The following is a 23,394-nucleotide window of genomic DNA, read 5'->3' as shown; positions in this document are numbered from 1 at the left end:
AGTTTAGACTTTAGAACGTTTCTTCTTTTTGTTCTATTCTCTTTCCGCCTTGTTGCATTTGTTGAAACTGTTGTATTCCTGTGTGTTTCCTTTCCCGCTTGTGTTCCCCTCTTTTCTCCCTCCTGGTTCTCCTCCCTTGTTTTTCCCCGCCCCTCTCTCTCCCGCTGGGTTCGGTTACGCTTTCTTGTTTTCCTGGGTCTTCCCCATTTCCCCTTTTTCCTTTTGCGTCTTGGCTATCTTATCTTAGTCCCCAGTTACTTAGTTGCTGGCCACAAACAAGTCCCGGAACAGCCAGATGAATGGCTCCCATGTTTTGTGGAAGCCATCTTCCAACCCACGATTCAATGGCGAGTTTGATTTTCTCCATTTGGAGAAATTCCAATAGGTCGGACAGCCCGAGTGCAGCTTTAGGTGGTGTTGCTGACCGCCAGCCGAACAGGATTCTACAGCGGATGATCAGGGAGGCAAAGGCAAAGGCGTTGGCCTACCTTCCCATGAACCGATCTGGCTGGTCTGATACCCCAAAGCCCGTCACTTTCGGGCATGGCTCCACCCTCATCCCCACCAGTACCCGGCAAGCCTGGGGCAAAACCAGGACATGTGGGCGTGGTTGGCCGGGACTCCTTGGCACCATTCACATTTATCCTCCACCTGGAAGAACCTGCTCATTCGGGTTCTGGTCAAGTAGGTTTGATTTAACACTTTTTTTAGTTGCGTTAGGTTGAGTCTTGCATATGTGGAGTTGGAGTTGACCCTGTACAGTGCTTTGCTCCAGAATCCCACCCTAATTTGAACCCAAGTCTTCCTCCCACTTCCTCCTTGTCGTGTACAGTTTGGCGTCGGCCTGCTCTTTCAGTCGTCCGTACATTTCACTACAGTTCCCCCTGCCGAGAATGTCAGCGTCCAGTAATTCTCCTAGTAGTGACTGTCACAGTGGTCATGGGTATGTTCTTGTTTCTTTCTGTAGGAAGTGTTTAAGCTACAGGTACTTTTATTTATTGCCCCCCTGCGAATTGAAATCTCTCCGTCACCTCGTCCTGTGTTGTGACCCTACCGTTGGTGTAAATGTCCCCCCCCATCCTGTCTCCACCTTTTAAAGGTGACGTCTGTGAGTACCGGCGTGAACCTGTGGTTGTTGCAGGGCCCGGAGGGAGGTCCCCTTGCAGGAGGCCTCCTCCACGCGCACCCACTCGGCTTCTGGCACCTTTATCCATCCCATTATTCTGCCTGCTGTTGTTGCCCAGTGGTGGTACTGCTGGTTTGTGAGGGTTAGTCCTTCCCTGAATTTCGTTTTCTGTGGGACCTTCTTTGGGATCCTTGCATCCTCTCCCCCCCCCCCCCCCCACCACCACGCACACACCACACACACACACACACATACACACATACAGTGGGAGTGTGTGTGTTCCATCTCTGCCGGTCCTTTTAAACTTCCTCTGTCAGGCTGCTCGGGTTCCGTTTGTGGACCCCTGTCCAGTCATGAGTGATTTGGATCCCGAGGTAGCGGAATTTGTGCTGGGCTTGTTTAAACGGCAGCCCCTCCAGCTCTGCCCCTCCCCCTTGTGGGTTCACTGGGAAGATTTCGCTTTTGGTCATCTTGAGTTTGTAGACCGAGAAGGCACCAAACTCTTTCAGGAGCCCGATGATTCCTTCCATGCTGCTCTGTGGGTCTGAGATGTATAATCCAAACTACTTGACTCTCTTTCATACTGGAACCCAAGCTTTTCTGTACTAGTTCATGCTGCCCAATTTCGCTCTGGAGTTTGAGCTCAAACTTTCGCATTCCGATTTCCTTTGCTCTTTTTCCTCTTCAATTGGAGCTTTTTAATTTTTTTCTTTTTCAAGTTCAAGCTATTTCATTTCTTTATTTTAAGCTGTTACATCGGCAGCAGAACTCTAGCTAACTCGAGCTGCGTTATACACGTGTCAGGCTTTTCGTCTTCTAATTCCAAATACTGTGCTATTGCCTCAACTTGGCCTGCTTTCTTAGCCCCTGCTTTTAACTCTAACTTCAACTTTTCTGCTCATGCAATTACCCTAACATTAGTTAATTGTTGCAAATCACTCGAGGATAAGTCATTCCTCTCCAGGAAAGCTGTAAAAGCCATTTTTATTATTTATACTCTGATGACGCAGAGTGAAATACTGCGATGGTGGAATTTAAATTCAGTTAATTAAAAATGTGAAAGTGACTCCCAGTCATGATGTTATGACGGTACCATTGATTGTTCGAAAAACCAATCCGGTTCAGTAATGTCCTTCAGGGAGTGAAATTTGCCATCCATGTGATTCTAGACCACATAATGTGGATGACTTGTAACTTGTCTCAGTTAGGGATTGACAACAAATGCTCTCCTTACCAGCGATGCCCATATCCCCTGAACAATTAAACCAGATTTCCTCAATGGCCAATGGCTACTTCTGACTGCTATAATGGATAAAATTATCCTGCAGTTTTCACTATGCTTCACTCACCACCAGATGTCAGTGCAGGACTGTAATTGCTGCACCCTTCTGAGCTCTGAGTAGTAATAATTCAATATAAATATTAGAATATACAGCGCAGAAGGCGGCCATTTGGCCCATAGAGTCTGTACCGACCCACTTAAGCCCTCACTTCCACTCTATCGCCGTAACCCAATAACCCTCCTAACCTTTTTGGACACTATGGGCAATTTATCAGGGAGGGAGGGTTTCAGATTCCTGGATAATTGGGGCTCATTCTGGGGTAGGTGGGACCTCTACAAACGGGATGGTCTACACCTGGACCGGAGGGGTACCAATATACTGGGGGGGAAATTTACTAATGCTCTTCGGGAGGGTTTAAACTAGTTCAGCAGGGGATTGGGAACCTGAATTGTAGCTCCAGCATACAGGAGGTTGAGAGTAGTGAGGTCATGAGTAAGGTTTCAAAGTTGCTGTAGTGTACCGGCAGGCAGGAAGGTGTTTTAAAGTGTGTCTACTTCAATGCCAGGAGCATCCGGAATAAGGTGGGTGAACTTGCGGCATAGGTTGGTACCTGGGACTTCGATGTTGTGGCCATATCGGACATGGATAGAGCAGGGACAGGAATGGTTGTTGCAGGTGCAGGGGTTTAGATATTTTGGTAAGCTCAGGGAAGGTGGTAAAAGAGGGGAAGGGGTGGCATTGTTAGTCAAGGACAGTATTACGGTGGCAGAAAGGATGTTTGATGAGGACTCGTCTACTGAGGTAGTATGGGCTGAGGTTAGAAACAGGAAAGGAGAGGTCACCCTGTCAGAGATTTTCAATCGACCTCCGAAAAGTTCCAGAGATGTAGAGGAAAGGATTGCAAAGATGATTCTGGATAGGAGCGAAAGTAACAGGGTAGTTGTTATGGGGGACTTTAACTTTCCAAATATTGACTATGTAGATAGGCCAACGAGAGGCGAGGCCTTATTGGATTTGGTACTGGGTAATGAACCAGGACAGGTGTTAGATTTGGAGGTAGGTGAGCACTTTGGTGATAGTGCCACAATTCGATTACGTTTACTTTAATGATGGAAAGGGATAGGTATATACCGCAGGGCAAGAGTTATATCTGGGGGAAAGGCAATTATGATGCAATGAGGCAAGACTTAGGATGCATCGGATGGGGAGGGAAAATACAGGGGATGGGCACAATGGAAATATGGAGTTTGCTCAAGGAACAGAACAGCTACAGCGTGTCCTTGATAAGTATGTACCTGTCAGGCAGGGAGGAAGTGGTCGAGAGAGGGAACTGTGGTTTACTAAAGAAACACTTGTCAAAAGGAAGAAGGAGGCTTATGTAAAGCTGAGATGTGAAGGTTCAGTTAGGGCGCTCGAGAGTTACAAGTTAGCTAGGAAGGACCTAAAGAGAGAGCTAAGAAGAGCCAGGTGGGGACATGAGAAGTCTTTGGCAGGTAGGATCAAGGATAACCCTAAAGCTTTCTAAAGATATGTCAGGAATAAATGAATGACTAGGGTAAGAGTAGGGTCAGTCAAGGACAGTAGTGGGAAGTTGTGCGTGGAGTCCGAGGAGATAGGAGAGGTGCTAAATGAATATTTTTTGTCAGTATTCACGCAGGAAAAAAGACAGTGTTGTCAAGGAGAATACTGAGATACAGGCTACTAGACGAGAAGGGCTTGAGGTTCATTAGGAGGAGGTGTTAGCAATTCTGGAAAGAGTGAAAATAGATAAGTCCCCTGGGCCGGATGGGATTTATCCTAGGATTCTCTGGGAAGCTAGGGAGGAGATTGCTGAGCCTTTGGCTTTGATTTTTAAGTCATCCCTGTCTACAGGAATAGTGCCATAAAACTGGAGGATAGCAAATGTTGTCCTGTTGTTCAAGAAGGGGAGTAGAGACAACCTCGGTAACTATAGACCAGTGAGCCTTACTTCTGTTGTGGGCAAAGTCTTGGAAAGGTTTATAAGAGATAGGATGTATAATCATCTGGAAAGGAATAATTTGATTAGAGATAGTCAACATGGTTTTGTGAAAGGTAGGTCGTGCCTCACAAACCTTATTGAGTTCTTTGAGAAGGTGACCAAACAGGTGGATGAGGGTTAAGCAGTTGATGTGGTGTATATGGATTTCAGTAAAGCGTTTGATAAGGTTCCCCACGGTAGACTATTGCAGAAAATATGGAGGCATCGGATTCAGGGTGATTTAGCAGTTTGGATCAGAAATTGGCTAGCTGGAAGACAAAGGGTGGTGGTTGATGGGAAATGTTCAGACTGGAGTCCAGTTACTAGTGGTGTACCACAAAGACCTGTTTTGGGGCCACTGCTGTTTGTCATTTTTATAAATGACCTGGAGGACGGCGTAGAAGGATGGGTGAGTAAATTTTCAGATGACACTAAAGTCGGTGGAGCTGTGGACTGCGGAAGGATGTTACAAGTTACAGAGGGACATAGATAAGCTGCAGAACTGGGCTGAGAGGTGGCAAATGGAGTTTAATGCAGAAATGTGTGAGATGATTCATTTTGGAAGGAATAACAGGAAGACAGAGTACTGGGCGAATTATAAGATTCTTGGTTGGGGGCAGCTCGGTGGCCTAGTGGTTAGCACAACTGCCTCACGGCGCTGAGGTCCCAGGTTCGATCCCGGCTCTGGGTCACTGTCCGTGTGGAGTTTGCACATTCTCCCCGTGTCTGCGTGGGTTTCGCCCCCACAACCCAAAAATGTGCAGAGTAGGTGGATTGGCCACGCTAAATTGCCCCTTAATTGGAAAAAATAATTGGGTAATCTAAATTTAAAAAAAAAGATTCTTGGTCGTGTGGATGAGCAGACAGATCTCGGTGTCCATGTACATAGATCCCTGAAAGTTGCTACCCAGGTTGAGAGGGTTGTTAAGAAGGCCTATGGTGTGTTAGCTTTATTGGTAGAGGGATTTTATTGGTACAGGGGTTGAGTTTCAGAGCCATGAGGTCATGTTGCAGCTGGTCAAAACTCTGGTGCGGCCGCATTTGGAGTATTGCGTGCAATTCTGGTCGCCGCATTATAGGAAGGATGTGGAAGCATTGGAAAGGGTGCAGAGGAGATTTACCAGAATGTTGCCTGGTATGGAGGGAAGATCTTATGAGGGAAGGCTGAGGGACTTGAGGCTGTTTTCGTTAGAGAGAAGAAGGTTAAGAGGTGACTTAATTGAGGCATACAAGGTGATCAGAGGATTAGATAGGGTGGACAGTGAGAGCCTTTTTCCTTGGATGGTGATGTCTAGCACGAGGGGACATAGCTTTAAATTGAGGGGAGATAGATATAGGACAGATGTCAGAGGTAGGTTCTTTACTCAGAGAATAGTAAGGGTGTGGAATGCCCTGCCTGCAACAGTAGTGGACTCGCCAACACTAAGGGCTTTAAATGGTCATTGTATAGACATATGGATGATAAGGGAATAATGTAGATGGACTTTAGAGTGGTTTCACAGGTCGGCGCAACATCGAGGGCCGAAGGGCCTGTACTGCGCTGTAATGTTCTATGTTCTAATCCACCTAACTTGCAAGTCTTTGGACTGTGGGAGGAAACCGGAGCACCCGGAGGAAACCCACGCAGACATGGGGAGAATGGGCAGACTCCGCACAGACAGTGACCCAGCGGGGAATCGAACCTAGGACCCTGGCGCTGTGAAGCCACAGGATTTGTGGAAAGTCCCTGCAATTGGTTAAAAATTATTTGTGCAATTTAATGTGGAGGAGTTCATCATTGTAAAATATACATTGCTATTGGCTTGATCAAATATTTCATTTCACAATTAGAAAAGGTTAAGTTGAGGGACTTCCGGTTGCGGCTATGACTAGCTAAGCCGCACATTTGGAAGCTCCTGCAACAAAGGTGTTTTTGGGCCAATTGGAGGGCCCCAACGGCGCTGAAAAAACGAATCCCGGTGGGGGAAGGTCCCCTGAGGAGAACTAGACCGATTTTATGGTCGGTACCCGGAGTGGAGCGGCAAGAAAAACGGCAGCAGCTCCCCAAAAAAAGCGGGGGAAGAAAATCAAAATGGCGGCCGGCGGTGCACCGGAGGAGTGGAAGAAATGGGCGGAGGAGCAGCAGGCCGCTCTCCTCCGTTTTTTCACGGAGATGAAAGTGGAACTCTTAGAGTCCATGAACGCGACGGCCACCAGGTTGGTGGGAGCCCAGGCGATCCAAGAGGCGTCGATTAAAGATCTGCAGCAGGAGATGGCCGCGAGGGAGGAGGAGGCCACAGTCATCGGGGCAAAGGTGGAGGCGCACGAGGCACTCCACATGAAGTGGCAGAGCCGCTTCGAGGAGCTGGACACTCGGATGAGGAGGAAAAATTTGAGGATCCTGGGCCTGGAAGAAGGCCTGGAGGGGTCGGATCTCCCGGGATATGTGGCGGAGATGTTGAGCTCCCTGATGGGGGAAGGGGCCGGTCCGGCGCCCCTGGAATTGGAAGAGGCATACCGGGTCATGGCCAGGAGGCCTAGGGCAAACGAGCCCCCGAGGGTGGTGCTGGTGCGGTTCCAGCGGCTAAGTGATCGAGAGAAAGTCCTGAGGTGGGCTAAAAGGGAGAAAAGCAGCAAGTGGCAGAACTCGACGGTAAGGGTGTACCAGGACTGGAGTGCGGAGGTGGCAAAGCGGCGGGCCCGGTACAACCGGACAAAGGCGGTGCTGCACGCGAAAAAGATCAAATTTGGAATGTTGCAACCGGCGCGCTTGTGGGTCACCTACAAGGATCAACATCATTATTTCGAGTCCCCGGAGGAGGCCTGGACCTTTGTACAAGAGGAAAAGTTGGACACGAACTAAAACCTGGGAGCACCGGCGGTCGTAGCCGCCGGGGGACTCTTGATTGTGCAAGTGGCCCTTTTCTTTTTCAGGCCAGGTCGGAACTGGGTAACAGTTTCGTGGAGTGTTTGGGGTGTTTTTTCTCGAACGGTTGACTTTTCTGAATATTTTGAAGGTTTCGAGTTGTTGGGTGTTTCTGTATATTTGTACTGTTGAAATCTCTATTGTGGGTCGTTGGCTTCTTATGGGGTGTTTTTTCCCGTTTCCAATTTCCCTTAGTTATTTACCTCTCTTACCCTTTTTCTTTGGGTGCTTGGGGGGGTTTTTTGGTTCTTTTTTTTTTTTTCTTTTCGGGTTATGGTTATCTGCGGTTATGTATACTGTTTGATGGAGGGTGATGGTTGGGCACGCGGTTAGTTGATAGTTAGTTAATTATTTTGTTATTTAAGTATGTAGTTAAGTATTTATGTATTTAGTTGCCATTGGGTATTTGTATTTATGTCGTTAAGTTGGGGAGACGGGACGGGGGGGAGCGGGTTGATTATGCGGGTCTTTCTCGGGGGTTTTAAGGGGATCTTTCACGGGCGCAGATGGGGTGAACCGGGAGGAGTCGGAATGTGGCAGGAGCAGCCGGGTCAGCGGAGACCAGCTGACTCTCGGGAGTACGATGTGGGGTGCATCGCGGCTAGGAGGGGTCCTAGCCAGGGGGGGGGGGGGGGGGGGGGGGGAAGGGGGGGGGGACTGGGGGGGGACACCGGGTTGCTGCTAGAAAGACCAGGGACGAGAAGGGGAGAGCCGGGGGGGGGGGGCCATCGCTATGGGAAGCGGGTCAGAAAAGAAGGGATGACCCGGGGCGAGCAAGGGACAAGACATGGCTAATCGACAGGGAGTAGGGACGGGTCGCTCTGCGACCCGATTGATCACGTGGAACGTAAGGGGGCTGAATGGGCCGGTCAAAAGATCAAGGGTCTTCTCACACCTGAAGGGACTGAAGGCTGATGTAGCAATGCTGCAGGAGACTCATTTGAGGGTAGCAGATCAGGTCCGCCTGAGAAGGGGGTGGGTGGGACAGGTGTTCCACTCAGGCTTGGATATCAAGAACCGGGGGGTGGCGATTTTGGTGGGAAAGAGAGTGTCGTTTGTGGCGGCAGAGGTGGTGGCAGACAAGGAGGGCAGGTACGTGATGGTGAGGGGTAGGCTGCAGGGAGAGAGTGTGGTACTGGTAAATGTGTATGCCCCGAACTGGGACGACGCGGGTTTTATGAGGCGCCTGCTGGGCCTCATCCCGGGACTGGAGGCAGGGGGCCTGATCATGGGAGGGGACTTTAATACGGTGTTAGACCCTGGGCTGGATAGATCGAGTTCCAGGACGAATAGGAGGCCGGCAGCGGCAGAGGTGTTAAGGGGGTTCATGGAGCAGATGGGAGGGGTAGACCCATGGAGATTTGGTAGGCCTAGGGCGAGGGAGTATTCTTTTTTCTCCCACGTCCACAGAGTGTACTCTAGGATCGATTTTTTCGTATTGAACAGGGGGCTGATACCGAGAGTGCAGGACACGGAGTACTCGGCCATTGCGATATCGGACCATGCACCACATTGGGTGGACGTGGACATGGGGGAGGCGCGGGACCAACGCCCGTTGTGGCGCCTGGATGTAGGGCTGTTGGCGGACGAAGAGGTGTGCAGAAGGGTGAGAACGGGCATTGAGAACTATCTGGGTACGAATGACACAGGTGAGGTGCAGGTGGGGACGGTCTGGGAGGCCTTGAAAGCAGTGATTAGAGGAGAGCTGATCTCCATAAGGGCGCACAGAGAGAGGAAGGAGAGGCAGGAAAGGGAGAGGCTGGTGGGGGAGCTCCTAGAAGTAGATAGGAAATATGCGGCGGCGCCAGAGGAGGGGCTATTAAGGGAGCGGCGTAGCTTGCAGGCCAGGTTCGACCTACTGACCACTAGGAAGGCGGAAATGCAGTGGAGAAGGGCGCAGGGTGCGGCGTATGAGTACGGGGAAAAGGCGAGCAGGATGCTGGCACACCAGCTTCGTAAGCGAGATGCAGCCAGAGAGATTGGGGGAGTGAGAGAGAGGGGTGGGGATGTAGTGCAGAAGGGGCAAGAGGTGAATAGGGTCTTTAGGGACTTCTATAGGGAATTGTATAGGTCTGAACCGCCGAAGAGGAGAGGGGGAATGAAGAACTTTCTCGACAAATTGGGGTTCCCAAAGGTACAGGAGGAGCTGGTGGAAGGGTTGGGGGCGCCGATAGAGCTGCAGGAGCTAATTAAAGGGATAGGCCAGATGCAGGCGGGGAAGGCGCCGGGGCCGGATGGGTTCCCGGTGGAGTTTTACAGGAAATTTGTGGACTTGGTGGGTCCAGTGCTGGTGCGAGCCTTCAATGAGGCGCGCGAGGGGGGGGCTCTGCCTCCAACAATGTCGCAGGCCCTGATCTCCTTGATTTTGAAGCGGGACAAGGACCCGGTTCAGTGCGGGTCCTACAGGCCTATCTCCCTCTTAAATGTAGATGCCAAGCTGTTAGCAAAGGTCCTGGCAACCAGGATAGAGGACTGTGTGCCAGGGGTAGTCCATGAAGACCAGACGGGGTTCGTGAAGGGACGCCAACTTAACACAAATGTTCGGAGATTGTTAAATGTGATTATGATGCCAGCAGTGGAAGGGGAGGCGGAGATAGTGGTAGCGCTGGACGCGGAGAAGGCATTTGACAGGGTGGAGTGGGAATACTTGTGGGAGACGTTGGAAAGGTTTGGGTTTGGGGAGGGATTTATCAAGTGGGTAAAACTGCTCTATTCAGCTCCGATGGCAAGTGTGGTAACAAACGGGAGGAGGTCAGAATATTTTGGGCTGCATCGAGGTACTAGGCAGGGATGTCCCCTATCTCCCTTACTCTTTGCATTAGCGATTGAGCCATTGGCGATGGCACTGAGGGGTTCAGGGGGGTGGAGAGGACTGACAAGGGGAGGGGAGGAACATCGGGTCTCGCTCTATGCGGATGATTTGTTGTTGTATGTGGCAGACCCGGAGGGGGGAATGCCGGAGGTAATGGGGATACTAGCGGAGTTCGGGGACTTTTCGGGATATAAATTAAATCTGGGGAAAAGTGAGGTCTTTGTAATACACCCGGGAGACCAAGGGGAGGGAATTGGGAGGCTCCCCTTCAAAAGAGCAGTTAAAAGTTTTAGGTATTTGGGGGTGCAGGTGGCAAAGAACTGGGGGACCCTACACAAGTTGAACTTTTCCAGACTGGTGGAGCAGATGGAGGAGGAGTTTAAGAGGTGGGACATGGTGCCGCTGTCGCTAGCAGGGAGGGTGCAGTCAGTTAAAATGACGGTCCTCCCGAGGTTCTTGTTTTTGTTCCAGTGTCTGCCCATCTTCCTCCCCAGGGCCTTTTTCAAGAAGGTAACGAGTAGTATCATGGGGTATGTGTGGGCACATGGCACCCCGAGAGTTAGAAGGGTCTTTTTGGAGCGGAGTAGGGATAGTGGAGGGCTGGCGTTACCCAACCTTTCCGGATATTACTGGGCGGCAAATGCATCGATGGTACGAAAGTGGATGATGGAAGGGGAGGGGGCAGCCTGGAAGCGCATGGAGAGGGCGTCCTGCGGCAACATAAGCTTAGGGGCACTGGTAACGGCACCATGGCCGCTCCCTCCCACGAGGTATACCACGAGCCCGGTGGTGGCGGCCACCCTCAAGATCTGGGGGCAGTGGAGGCGACACAGGGGGGAAGTGGGAGGTCTGATAGGGGCACCACTAAGAGGGAACCACAGATTTGCGCCGGGAAACACAGGAGGGGGATTCCAGAGCTGGCAGAGGGCGGGTATTAGACAACTGAGGGACTTGTTTATAGAGGGGAGGTTTGCGAGCCTGGGAGAGCTGGAGGAGAAATTTGGGCTCCCCCCGGGGAACACGTTCAGGTACCTCCAAGTGAAGGCATTTGCCAGACGACAGGTAGCGGGGTTCCCCGCGCTCCCCGACAGGGGGGTGAGTGATAGGGTGCTATCAGGGGTCTGGGTCGGGGAGGGGAAGATCTCGGACATCTATAAGATTATGCAGGAGGTGGAGGAGGTACCAGTAGAGGAGCTGAAAGATAAGTGGGAGTTAGAGCTGGGGGAACAGATAGAGGACGGGACATGGGCAGACGCCCTAGAGAGGGTCAACTCGTCGTCGTCATGTGCGAGACTGAGTCTCATTCAATTTAAGGTACTGCATAGAGCCCACATGACGGGGACAAGGATGAGTCGGTTTTTCGGGGGTGAAGACAGGTGTATTAGATGTTCGGGAAGCCCTGCGAATCATGCACATATGTTTTGGGCATGTCCGGCACTGGAGGAGTTCTGGAAGGGGGTGGCAGGGACGGTGTCGAGAGTGGTGGGGTCCAGGGTCAAGCCAGGATGGGGACTTGCGATCTTCGGGGTTGGGGTGGAACCGGGGGTACAGGAGGCGAGGGAGGCTGGAATATTAGCCTTTGCGTCCTTGGTGGCTCGGAGGAGGATCCTGATTCAGTGGAGGGACGAAAGGCCTCCGAGTGTTAACACCTGGTTAAACGACATGGCAAACTTCATCCAATTGGAAAGGATCAAATTCGCCCTGAGAGGGTCGGTGCAGGGGTTTTCCAGGCGATGGCAACCCTTCCTAGACCTCTTGGATCAGAGATAGAAACTGAGGCCATGACAGCAGCAACCCGGGAGGGGAGGGGAGGGCGGGAGGGAGGGAGGGGGGGGGGGAGGGGGGAAAACGACGAAGGAAGTACGGTAGCGGCGGTGGCACGGGCAAGGCCTGCCCGAGGACGCTGCTAGAAATGATAAGTTGGTCTGACTGTCGGTTCGCCGGCGGGGGGGGGGGGGGGATGCGCGGGTAGGGGGGGGGGGGGGATTCTTTTTCTTTTTCTTGTTAAGTAGGGGGGTTTGACTTTGTTTTGTTATAATTTAAATGTAAATGTAGGGGGGGTTAAAATGTTTGTATTTTGAAAAATTCAATAAAAATTATTTAAAAAAAAAAAGAAAAGGTTAAGTTCTATATTATGCCAGAAATTGATTAATTAACTATTTCAATTGATTGAAATGGGGATTTAGGCATGAACATTTATTTTACTTAGTTGTTAAACGGCTGACGTATTGGATGAAGAAGGTAATCTAAATGAACTGAGATTTATTCAGCGTTGCTTTAGAATGACTTTGATTATGCTTTTAATCAATAATTGGTCAACATCTAAATCACTTGAGACCTCGAGTTTGTTCAATACCTAAGGATACATTAGGAATATTTTGAGTCTTGTGAGTGTCGCGCGTTGAACAGCTCTTTATATTTAAAACTATCTGATTTTGTTGTGATTTTCAGATTCCGTTGAAGAAGGTGAAAAGATTGTTCAGACTGCTTTGGATGCCTATGGAAGGATAGGTAAGTGGTGATCCATTTGACGATACTTAATATAATAAAGGACCTGTACAAGGTGGAAGGTGGTCTTGCACCAGAGTTCTTGTACAGAGGTGTTGTGGGGAGGGTTTAAACTTACTTGGCAGGCGAAGTTACACCAGGATGAAACAGGAGAGGAGATTAAAAGGTTCACGGAAACGGGAGAGACAAATAGCGTTCTAATAAAGTAGTTCAGAAATAGGAGGAATCAGAGGGGAAAACGAGGCAGACGAAAAGGCGGCATTAGAGTACAGTTGCATGAGTGCCAAGTATATTAAGTTAGGCTAGTGAGTGTAGGCACAGGTAGCCATGTGGGATTAACAGAGATTTCCTTGAAATAAGGGGAGGAATGGACACTTAATGGAGATGATTTTGCGTTCCCTGCGAGAGTCAGGAAACTAAATTCTCACCAGTGAGGTCTTATTTCCTGATTTTCACAGCGTTTCGCTGGTGACTTAGCGATGGGTGGGGAGCTAATTTAAATACATTTGAATTAATTTACATATTATTAAAGGGCCTTCATGTTCGGAATGATCTGTCTGATCTGCACGCAGAACAAAACTTTTCATTGTATCTCCGTACACGTGACAATAAGCCAATCCAATCCCTCACTGAATATTCAAACCGTGCCGATGTGACAGTATTATAAATACAGGGAACAGCTGAGGTTGCCGAGGTCTCAATAGCCCCCAGGGCGAGAGCAGCATGCCTGGGGTTGCCTCCTATTATTACCCCCGGGACAGCCTGGCGGTTCCCAGCCGTGGACCCGGGACAGCCTGGCGGTTCCCAGCCGTGGACCAGGGACAGCCTGGCGGTTTCCCGGCCGTGGACCAGGGACAGCCTGGCGGTTCCCAGCCGTGGACCAGGGACAGCCTGGCGGTTCCCAGCCGTGGACCCGGGACAGCCTGGCGGTTCCCAGCCGTGGACCCGGGACAGCCTGGCGGTTTCCCGGCCGGGACCAGGGACAGCCTGGCTGTTGCCAGCCCGGGGACAGCCTGGCTGTTGCCAGCCCGGGGACAGCCTGGCGGTTGCCAGCCCGGGGACAGCCTGGCTGTTGCCAGCCCGGGGAAAGCCTGGCGGTTGCCAGAATGCATCAATCTTTGCCAGAAGGGAGAGCCAGGAGCGGGTGCTCTGGGGAGCCCAATTGGGGGAGGTGTTTCCATTATGTCAGATGAGGGGGGGTGAGCACAGACCTTTGAAGGGGGACTTGGCAGTGAAGAAGGGCCCCACAATGAGGGGGAAGCAGTGGTGATATTGCCTCCATGTTTGTCGAGGGGCGGGGGAGAACCCCGAATAATTGTGCCAATGGGTGAGGGGGGCAGAGGATGTTGGGGGGGGGGGGAGGAAAGAGAGTCTCTGATAATTATCCTGTGTGGGGGTGGGGGGGGGGGGGGGGGGGGGAAGCCCCTGATAGTTGTGCTGTCGTCGGGGACAGGGCAGAAGCTCTGATAGTCATGTGCGTGGGGGGGAGCACCTGATACCGGGGGAAATGTAATGCCAGTTCTGATCTTTAAAGGCGACACCCCAATCTAGTAGGTCATGCACCACCTGACTGGCCGCGTAAACCATGCTCCCCAATGGGGGTTTTTTTTTTTCAGAATGTCTGAAACTCTGGTCTGAAAGCCCGGCTGTGCACCTGGATCGATGCACGGTGTATTTCAATCAGAGCCTGACAGTCTGACAAATTATGGGAAAATATGTTCAATGTTCCAAAATATACTATTCAGGAAACATGCAGGAGCTGTAGAGTTGTGATAATGGGGGTTCTTTAGTTATCCTCATTCACACCAGGAAAATAGCTTTCACAAAGTGCAAAGAAGGGGAGTAGTTTCTGAAATGTGTGCAAGAGGACTTTCTTCTTTAGTATATCTCCAGCCCAACGAATAAAGAAGCACGGCTGGATCGAGTTCTGGGGAATGAAGGGCAGCATGGTAGCACAGTGGTTAGCACTATGGCTTCCCGGCACCGGGTTTCAGGTTCGATTCCTGGCTTGGGTCACTGTTTGTGCGGAGTCTGCACGTTCTCCCAGTATCTCTGTGGGTTTCCTCCGGGTGCTCCGGTTTCCTCCCACAAGTCCTGAAAGACGTACTGTGCTATTAGGTACTTTGGACATTCTGAATTCTCCCTCTGTGTACCCGAACAGGCGCCGGAATTTGGTGACTCAGAGATTTTCACAGTAACGTCATTGCAGTGTTAATGTAAGCCTACTTGTGACAATCAAGATTTTTATTGTAAAAAAAGTGGGGCAAATGGAGTATATTTCAACAAGAGAGCATTTATAAAATGCTGATCGTAATATCATAAAGCTTCAGAGTAGTTCTGAAAAAGGGCCAGGAGGAAACAAATGTGAAAATATTCAACTGGAGGAGGGATAATGTTAGCAAATTGCAAAGGCATCCAGCTGAGGAGCATTGTAATCAAAGTTTGGCAGATAAAATAGTAAATGAACAATAGGAGGCTATCAAAGAGGCGATGGTTGAAGGATAGACTGAGAACATCAGGGAGAGACATGAAGAGCATGCAAAGCGAGAGCTCACATGATTACTAAAGATTTAGAAATTCAAATGAAACTTTGTTAAATGTCAGGCTCCTAATTCTTTGGAGAGCCGAGGTGATTATGGAAGTATGGGGGGAGAATTGAAAAAAAGAAATGAGGGGCAAAGACAATGTATGGTATTCGATTAATGGGTCGCAGAAGGGGGAACAGTAAAATCTTTTATCAACACATACAAAATGAAGGGTAGATAGAGGAGGGTGGGGCTGACTGTCGCAAAAAGATCATCTTCTGAGAACCTATGGAAGGAATACAATAGGTCCCACAAACATGCTTCATCATTCAATTAGATCATGATCATAACTCCAATTTTGTTCCCATACACTCCCGCCCCCGTATCTCTTAATTTAGTATCCAAAAATATATCAACCATTGCTAAATATACTCGATGACTGAGCATTCATCGTTCTCTCAAAGGTTCTCAATCCTTTGAGTGAAGAAGTTTCTCCTAATCTCAGCCCTAAATGGCCAACCCCCTTGCACTGACCTTTAGTCCTAGCTTCTCCAGCCAGAGAAAACATTTTCTCAGCATCAACCCTGTCAGGTCCATTAAGAATTTTAGATGTTTCAATGAAATCCTCACTCAAACTTCTAATCTCGAGAGAATGTACAGCTCAATTTCTCCTCATAGGACAATCTCTTCATTCCAGGAATAGTCTAATGAAACTTTGTTGCAATCCCCCTAAAGCATGTATATCCTTCCTTGGACAAGGAGACTAAAGCTGTACACAGTTCTTGAGGTATGGCGTCACTAAGGCCTGATGTGATTGTACTGAGACCGTGTTACCATTCCAGAGCAATCTCATTGTGACAAAGGCAAGCATGGTATTTGCTTTCCTAATTGAATGTTTTATTTGCCTGTGAACCTTTGGTTTGTGTACAAGGACACCCAGGTCCTTGCGAACACCAGCATTTCCCAGTCTCTCAGTTTTTCAAAACAAAAGGACAAAGAACGAAGAAAAGTACAGCACAGGAACAGGCCCTTCGGCCCTCCAAGCCAGTGTCGACCATGCTGCCCGTCCAAACTAAAATCTTCGACACATCCTGAGTCCGTATCCGTATCCCATCCTATTCATGTATTTGTCAAGATGCCCCTTAAATGTCACTATCGTCCCTGCTTCCACCACCTCCTCCGGCAGCAGGTTCCAGGCACCCACTACCCTCTGTGTAAAAAAACTTGCCTCGTACATCTCCTCTAAACCTTGCCCCACGCACCTTAAACCTATGCCCCCTAGTAATTGACCCCTCTACCCTGGGAAAAAGCCTCTGACTATCCACTCTGTCTATGCCCCTCATAATTTTGTAGATCTCTATCAGGTCGCCCCTCAACTTCCGTCGTTCCAGTGAGAATAAACCAAGTTTATTCAACCGCTCCTCATAGCTAATGCCCTCCATACCAGGCAACATCCTGGTAAATCTCTTCTGCACCCTCTCTAAAGCCTCCACATCCTTCTGGTAGTGTGGCGACCAGAATTGAACACGATACTCCAAGTGTGGCCTAACTAAGTTTCTGTACAGCTGCAACATGACTTGCCAATTCTTATACTCAATGCCCCGGCCAATGAAGGCAAGCATGCCGTATGCCTTCTTGACTACCTTCTCCACCTGTGTTCACCCTTTCAGTGACCTGTGGTCCTGTACACCAAGATCTCTCTGACTGTCAATACTCTTGAGGGTTCTACCATTCACTGTATATTCCCTACCTGCATTAGACCTTCCGAAATGCATTACCTCACATTTGTCCGGATTAAACTCCATCTGCCATCTCTCCGCCCAAGTCTCCAAACGATCTGTATCCTCTGACAGTCCTCATCGCTATCCACAATTCCACCAACCTTTGTGTCATCTGCAAACTTACTAATCAGACCAGTTACATTTTCCACCAATTCATTTATATACACTACGAACAACAAAGGTCCCAGCACTGATCCCTGCGGAACACCACTAGTCACAGCCCTCCAATTAGAAAAGCACCCTTCCATTGCTACTCCCTGCCTTCTATGACCTAGCCAGTTCTGTATCTATCTTGCCAGCTCACCCCTGATCCCGTGTGACTTCACCTTTTGTACCAGTCTGCCATGAGAGTCCATATAGACAACATCCACTGCATCAATCATCTTTGTGACCTCTTAGAAAAACTCTATCAAGTTAGTGAGACACGACCTACCCTTCACAAAACCGTGCTGCCTCTCGCTAATATGTCCATTTGCTTCCAAATGGGAGTAGATCCTGTCTCGAAGAATTCTCGCCAGTAATTTCCCTACCACTGACGTAAGGCTCACCGGCCTGTAGTTCCCAAGATCATTCTCGCTACCCTTCTTAAACAAAGGAACAACATTGGCTATTCTCCAGTCCTCCGGGGCATCACCTGAAGACAGTGAGGATCCAAAAATTTCTGTCAAGGCCTCAGCAATTTCCTCTCTAGCCTCCTTCAGTATTCTGGGGTAGATCCCATCAGGCCCTGGGGACTTATCTACCTTAATATTTTTCAAGACACCCAACACCTCGTCTTTTTGGACCTCAATGTGACCCAGGCTATCTACACACCCTTCTCCAGACTCACTATCCACCAATTCCTTCTCTTTGGTGAATATTGTTGCAAAGTATAGACAAAAGGCTTGGTACCAATTATTAAAAACTAGTATTCTGAATACTGTTTCATTTTATGTAAATAATTCAAAATTATTAATATAAAATTCAGGTAGTGATTATTAATTAGTTATTTTTACAAATTGTTTCCGACGTTATTGTGGTCAGCCATTCTAAACCAGACTGTTTTCATCCTTTCAGATATTGTTATTAACAATGCTGGGTGAGTACAATATTTATTTAATCTTTTACAAAAATTTAGAGTAGCCAATTATTTTTTTCCAATTAAGGGGCAATTTAGCGTGGCCAAGCTACCTACCCTGCACCTACCCTACCCTGCCGGGATTGAACCCGGGTCCTCGACGCCGTTAGACAGCAGTGCTAACCACTGCACCACCATGCTGCCCTAATATTTATTTAATCTATTTAAAAAGATATTAAATATACTTCCATTCTTAAGAAACCAGAGCAGTTATTTTGGTGAAAGGGTTAAAACAGTCATCAAGCTAATCAGATATGCCTGTATGAAAGTCTGGCTTCAGTGCATGCACAATTTTGGCTCTAATTGCTGATGATCATATTTTGAACTAGCTTGGAGATGCTTAAACAGACAGGTACAGGTTTGGTATTCAAATTCTATTGGATAACATTATTATGGAGCAGTATATGGGCTTCACAAACCCACTTCCGCTGAAAGTGAGGAGTAGACGGTCTGACACACCGGCACATTTCACCATGACTCAAAGACCAAGCAAAAGTGCTCACAAATTCTCAGATGTGTCACAGGAAGGTCTAGTGGAAGAAGAGTATGCTGCAGGTGTCTTTCTGTCTTCTCTTGCAGTAATTGGTGCACTCAATCTGCCCGATCGTGTGTCCTCTTTGGTGATCCCTAGCAAATTGTCGAAGGCCAAACACTCCCTTTCTCCTGGTGACTTCCATAGAGCAGCACTTCATTTGCACTGTTTAGGTGAAATCCTCAGAGAATTTCTGATTAAATGTTGCTCGAATGTTGGAAAAGTCAATTATCCCAGAGGTTCTACGATGTGTTTCTAAAGTTCTTTTCCCATCTCCAACAAACAGTGAACAACAGAAGTGCAGTTTGAAATTGTCTGTGATGATTAGTTTACTCCCAATCAGTTGATAGCTTGTTAAGAGAGGGAACATTGGGTCAAGAACTAATCACCACAATACTGTGCCTTAATAAATGCTAACAGGTAGTATATGTGGCAATGTGTTAATTAATCATCATGTGCCCGTTTCGAGTACAAGCATCAATTCCTCTCCCAAGATTCCCTCTCGTGTTAAATGCAAGTGTACCCTGGCCACCTTTGGAGGTGCTTTAATGCCAAAAGCATTGGTGGGGGTGATTGGGAGGGGGTAGAGCCTGGGTGTAAACTGCTCTCCTACAGGATTGGTTTTCTTCATCAACAACATTTTAGTAAGTTTTATCAAGTTAGTTATTTTCTTAGATAGTTAGTGACTGCATCACAATATAATGCAGCCTCCATTCCGCATTAATGCATATCACTGCTTTTAGTGTAATTATCTTAATTCTTTCAGGATTTTAAGAGATCGTTCCTTTGCAAGAACAAGTGACTTGGATTGGGGTGAGCATCTGTGCAGCTGAGAGCTGAATTAAAAAAATAAGTGATAATGTATGCTCTGCATCAGCAAAATGACTTTAATTAGTCTAGCTGAGAACTGAGTTCGTTATATAGCCATTTTATTGTTATATGGATCATTTGGGTTATTGTGGTACTTCATATAAAGTATTTGCTTCTCACTAGATATTAACTCGATTATACTTTCTAAGACAGTATGGACTTGAAATTATTATTATAACTTGTTGAGCATATCTTAACAAGTGTATTATCATACTAATATAAGGCTAGTTGACGATATAGAATTTAGAAATATAGACCCTGATGTACTGGCTCAAATTTTAGGGCCAGTTTTTAATTTTGTCCACAGTGTACTCTTAAAGACATAAGTAGAAGTCATTCAGCAAATGTTAATTAATCTACCCGGAAAGGCAGCCCCTCCCCTGCCCCTTCATTACCTCAACTTATTTTGTTGTGTATAATTTGATTTTTCATATCCAGTACTCTATATTTTAAAGTTTATTCTGAGGATTAATCGCTCTGTATGAAAAACTGTGTTATTTTAGTCACAAAATTAACTTTTGTTAAGTTGAATATATGTTACTTTGAACACCTCCCACAGTGTTAAGTAATACTCTGGATTTGTTTAACTATTCTATACTCTATATTTTCATCCCTTGGCTGCCTTCTTTCTCGGCTGAGAAGATCAACAATTTTAGTCTTAAGACTCTTGATACAGAGAATCATTTTTAATTATTCTCTGATCAGAACCTTGCACAATTTGTTTATGACATCCAATGCTTTAGCTCCACTATTTCGGCTGTGTGTTTCATTTACTGCATGTTTTTTACTGAGCTTGCTGTTAAAAAAAACTTTTTTTCTTAAGATTTAATTCAGCGAGTACATTTGAGGGGCTCATTCAAAGTCACGAGGGCTGCTTGGAACCACATGAGGAATCAAAAATATGGCAGGTACAAAATAAAATTTTGGTACTTTCTAAACTTATTTGGCTGCTTTTATACTTTGATAAACTATAGACATGGTTCATTGCTAATTCAAAACTTCACAATTTGAAATGGTTAAAAAAAAAATATATTTTTTTTCCAGAATAATTATGACTTCATCATCTTCTGGAATATATGGTAATTTTGGACAAGCAAATTATAGTGCTGCAAAACTTGGACTACTGGGTCTTTCAAATACATTAGCGATTGAGGGTCAAAATATAACATCCAGTGTAATACTATTGCACCAACTGCTGGTTCCAGATTGACCCAGACGGTGCTGCCTCAAGGTAGGTAACATAAGGATACAGTAATGCCCTTTATAGCTCATCCTTTGTAAGGACTATGCTTCATTAATAATATCTTTAGAATATTATTCTAATGGCTTGTAAAGTTTTATCCTTTCACTAATAACTTTTACAGCAATGTTTCCTTTTATTTGGAAACATTGTGATATGATAAACTTGCATTTTCTTAATAAACCAATATTTTGAAGTTAATGAACATTTTTGACCATTGATTAATACCATTATGTCTGGCAGTGATTTTGGACTTAAACTTAAAGATGTAATTTCTAGGAAAACGTGTATGTTTCTGCTCCTATCAAGTATTTCTATCAAGTATTTTACAAATATATAAAACAAAAAAGAGTGGCTAATGTAAATATTGGTCCTTTAGAGGATGAGAAGGGAGTTTTAATAATGGGAGATGAGGAAATGGCTGAGGAACTGAACAGGTTTTTTGGGTCGGTCTTTACAGTGGAAGACACAAATAACATACCAGCGACTGATAGAAATGAGGCTATGACAGGTGAGGACCTTGAGAGGATTGTTATCACTAAGGAGGTAGTGATGGGCAAGCTAATGGGGCTAAAGGTAGACAAGTCTCCTGGCCCTGATGGAATGCATCCCAGAGTGCTAAAAGAGATGGCTAGGGAAATTGCAGATGCACTAATGATGATTTACCAAAATTCACTAGACTCTGGGGTGGTCCCGGTGGATTGGAAATTAGCAAACGTGACACCACTGTTTAAAAAAGGAGGTAGGCAGAAAGCGGGAAATTATAGGCCAGTGAGCTTAACTTCGGTAGTAGGGAAGATGCTGGAATCTATCATCAAGGAAGAAATAGCGAGGCATCTGGATAACGGGGAGCCAATGGATGTGGTATATCTGGATTTCCAGAAAGTCTTTGACAAGGTGCCACACAAAAGGTTGCTGCATAAGATAAAGATGCATGGCATTAAGGGTAAAGTAGTAGCATGGATAGAGGATTGGTTAATTAATAGAAAGCAAAGAGTGGGGATTAATGGGTGTTTCTCTGGTTGGCAATCAGTAGCTAGTGGTGTCCCTCAGGGATCCGTGTTGGGCCCACAATTGTTCACAATTTACATAGATGATTTGGAGTTGGGGACCAAGGGCAATGTGTCCAAGTTTGCAGATGACACTAAGATGAGTGGTAAAGCGAAAAGTGCAGAGGATACTGGAAGTCTGCAGAGGGATTTGGATAGGTTAAGTGAATGGGATAGGGTCTGGCAGATGGAATACAATGTTGACAAATGTGAGGTTATCCATTTTGGTAGGAATAACAGCAAACAGGATTATTATTTAAACGATAAAATATTAAAGCATGCCGCTGTGCAGAGAGACCTGGGTGTGCTAGTGCATGAGTCACAGAAAGTTGGTTTACAGGTGCAACAGGTGATTAAGAAGGCAAATTGAATTTTGTCCTTCATTGCTAGAGGGATGGAGTTTAAGACTGGGAGGTTATGTTGCAATTGTATACGGTGTTAGTGAGGCCACACCTGGAGTATTGTGTTCAGTTTTGGTCTCCCTACTTGAGAAAGGACGTACTGGCACTGGAGCGTGTGCAGAGGAGATTCACTAGGTTAATCCCAGAGCTGAAGGGGTTGGATTATGACGAGAGGTTGAGTAGACTGGGACTGTACTCTTTGGAATTTAGAAGGATGAGGGGGGATCTTATAGAAACATTTAAAATTATGAAGTGAATAGATAGGATAGATGCGGGCAGTTTGTTTCCACTGGCGGGTGAAAGCAGAACTAGGGGACATAGCCTCAAAATAAGGGGAAGTAGATTTAGGACTGAGTTTAGGAGGAACTTCTTCAACCAAAGGGTTGTGAATCTATGGAATTCTTTGCCCAGTGAAGCAGTTGAGGCTCCTTCATTAAATGTTTTTAAGGTAAAGATAGATAGTTTCTTGAAGAATAAAGGGATTAAGGGTTATGGTGTTCGGGCCGGAAAGTGGAGCTGAGTCCACAAAAGATCAACCATGATCTCATTGAATGGCGGATGGCCTACTCCTGCTCCTAGTTCTTATGTTCTTATGTATTCCCCAGATAGCTACAGCAGAGGTTAGATACAGAGTAAAATTCCCTTTACTTTGCGGCAACATTGTGCCTCAATTTCAGCTTCAGAAGAGTAGCTATAGCTGATATTTTAATTTCCCATATCAGCCACTCTTACACATTCTCCTTGTGAAATAGTGAAATTCTGCAAACTTTTGCATTGTACTTACTAAAGACTTGGTAGAGAATTCAGAAACTCAATTTATTTATATCCTTCTGGCCAGAGTCGGAGAGATCAGGAAAGAAAAGACTGGAAAATGTAGCAATTTTTTGGAATTTAGTCGCAGTCTCAAAGGCACACTAGCCCTGAGCTTTCTTCCTTTTCAGATAATCCAATTTCATTTTGAAAGACTTGAAAGCTTCCACCACACTCTCGGGTCATGCATTCCAGATCCTAACACTTGCTGCATAAAACATTTTCCTCATGTTGTCACTTCTTCATTTACCTTAAATCTATGCCTGCTGGTTCTTGATCCTTCCACCAATAGAAGCAGTTTCTCCCTATCTGCCCTGCCCAGACCCCTCAATTCTGAAAACCTCTTATCAAATTCCCCCAATATTCTTCTCCAAGGGGAAAAGCTTCAACTTCTTCATTCTATCTATGTGACTCAAGTTCCTCTTCCCTAGAACCA

At 46.9% G+C, this 23,394-nt stretch overlaps 1 protein-coding gene across 1 annotated transcript in view; it reads left to right on the top strand.

Annotated features, from left to right (window-relative positions):
• Nucleotides 1–23,394, top strand: part of hsd17b4 (hydroxysteroid (17-beta) dehydrogenase 4) — a 162,147-nt gene that overhangs the window by 10,863 nt on the left and 127,890 nt on the right. The window contains 6 exon segments of the mRNA XM_038805039.1: nt 12,577–12,636; nt 17,996–18,017; nt 19,355–19,401; nt 20,282–20,366; nt 20,503–20,612; nt 20,615–20,689. Of these exon segments, the coding sequence (XP_038660967.1) occupies nt 12,577–12,636; nt 17,996–18,017; nt 19,355–19,401; nt 20,282–20,366; nt 20,503–20,612; nt 20,615–20,689 (399 nt within the window).

The sequence above is a fragment of the Scyliorhinus canicula genome, chromosome 8 (genome assembly GCF_902713615.1).
Source record: "Scyliorhinus canicula chromosome 8, sScyCan1.1, whole genome shotgun sequence".
NCBI lineage: Eukaryota > Metazoa > Chordata > Chondrichthyes > Carcharhiniformes > Scyliorhinidae > Scyliorhinus > Scyliorhinus canicula.
This window is presented reverse-complemented; position numbering and strand designations above follow the sequence as displayed.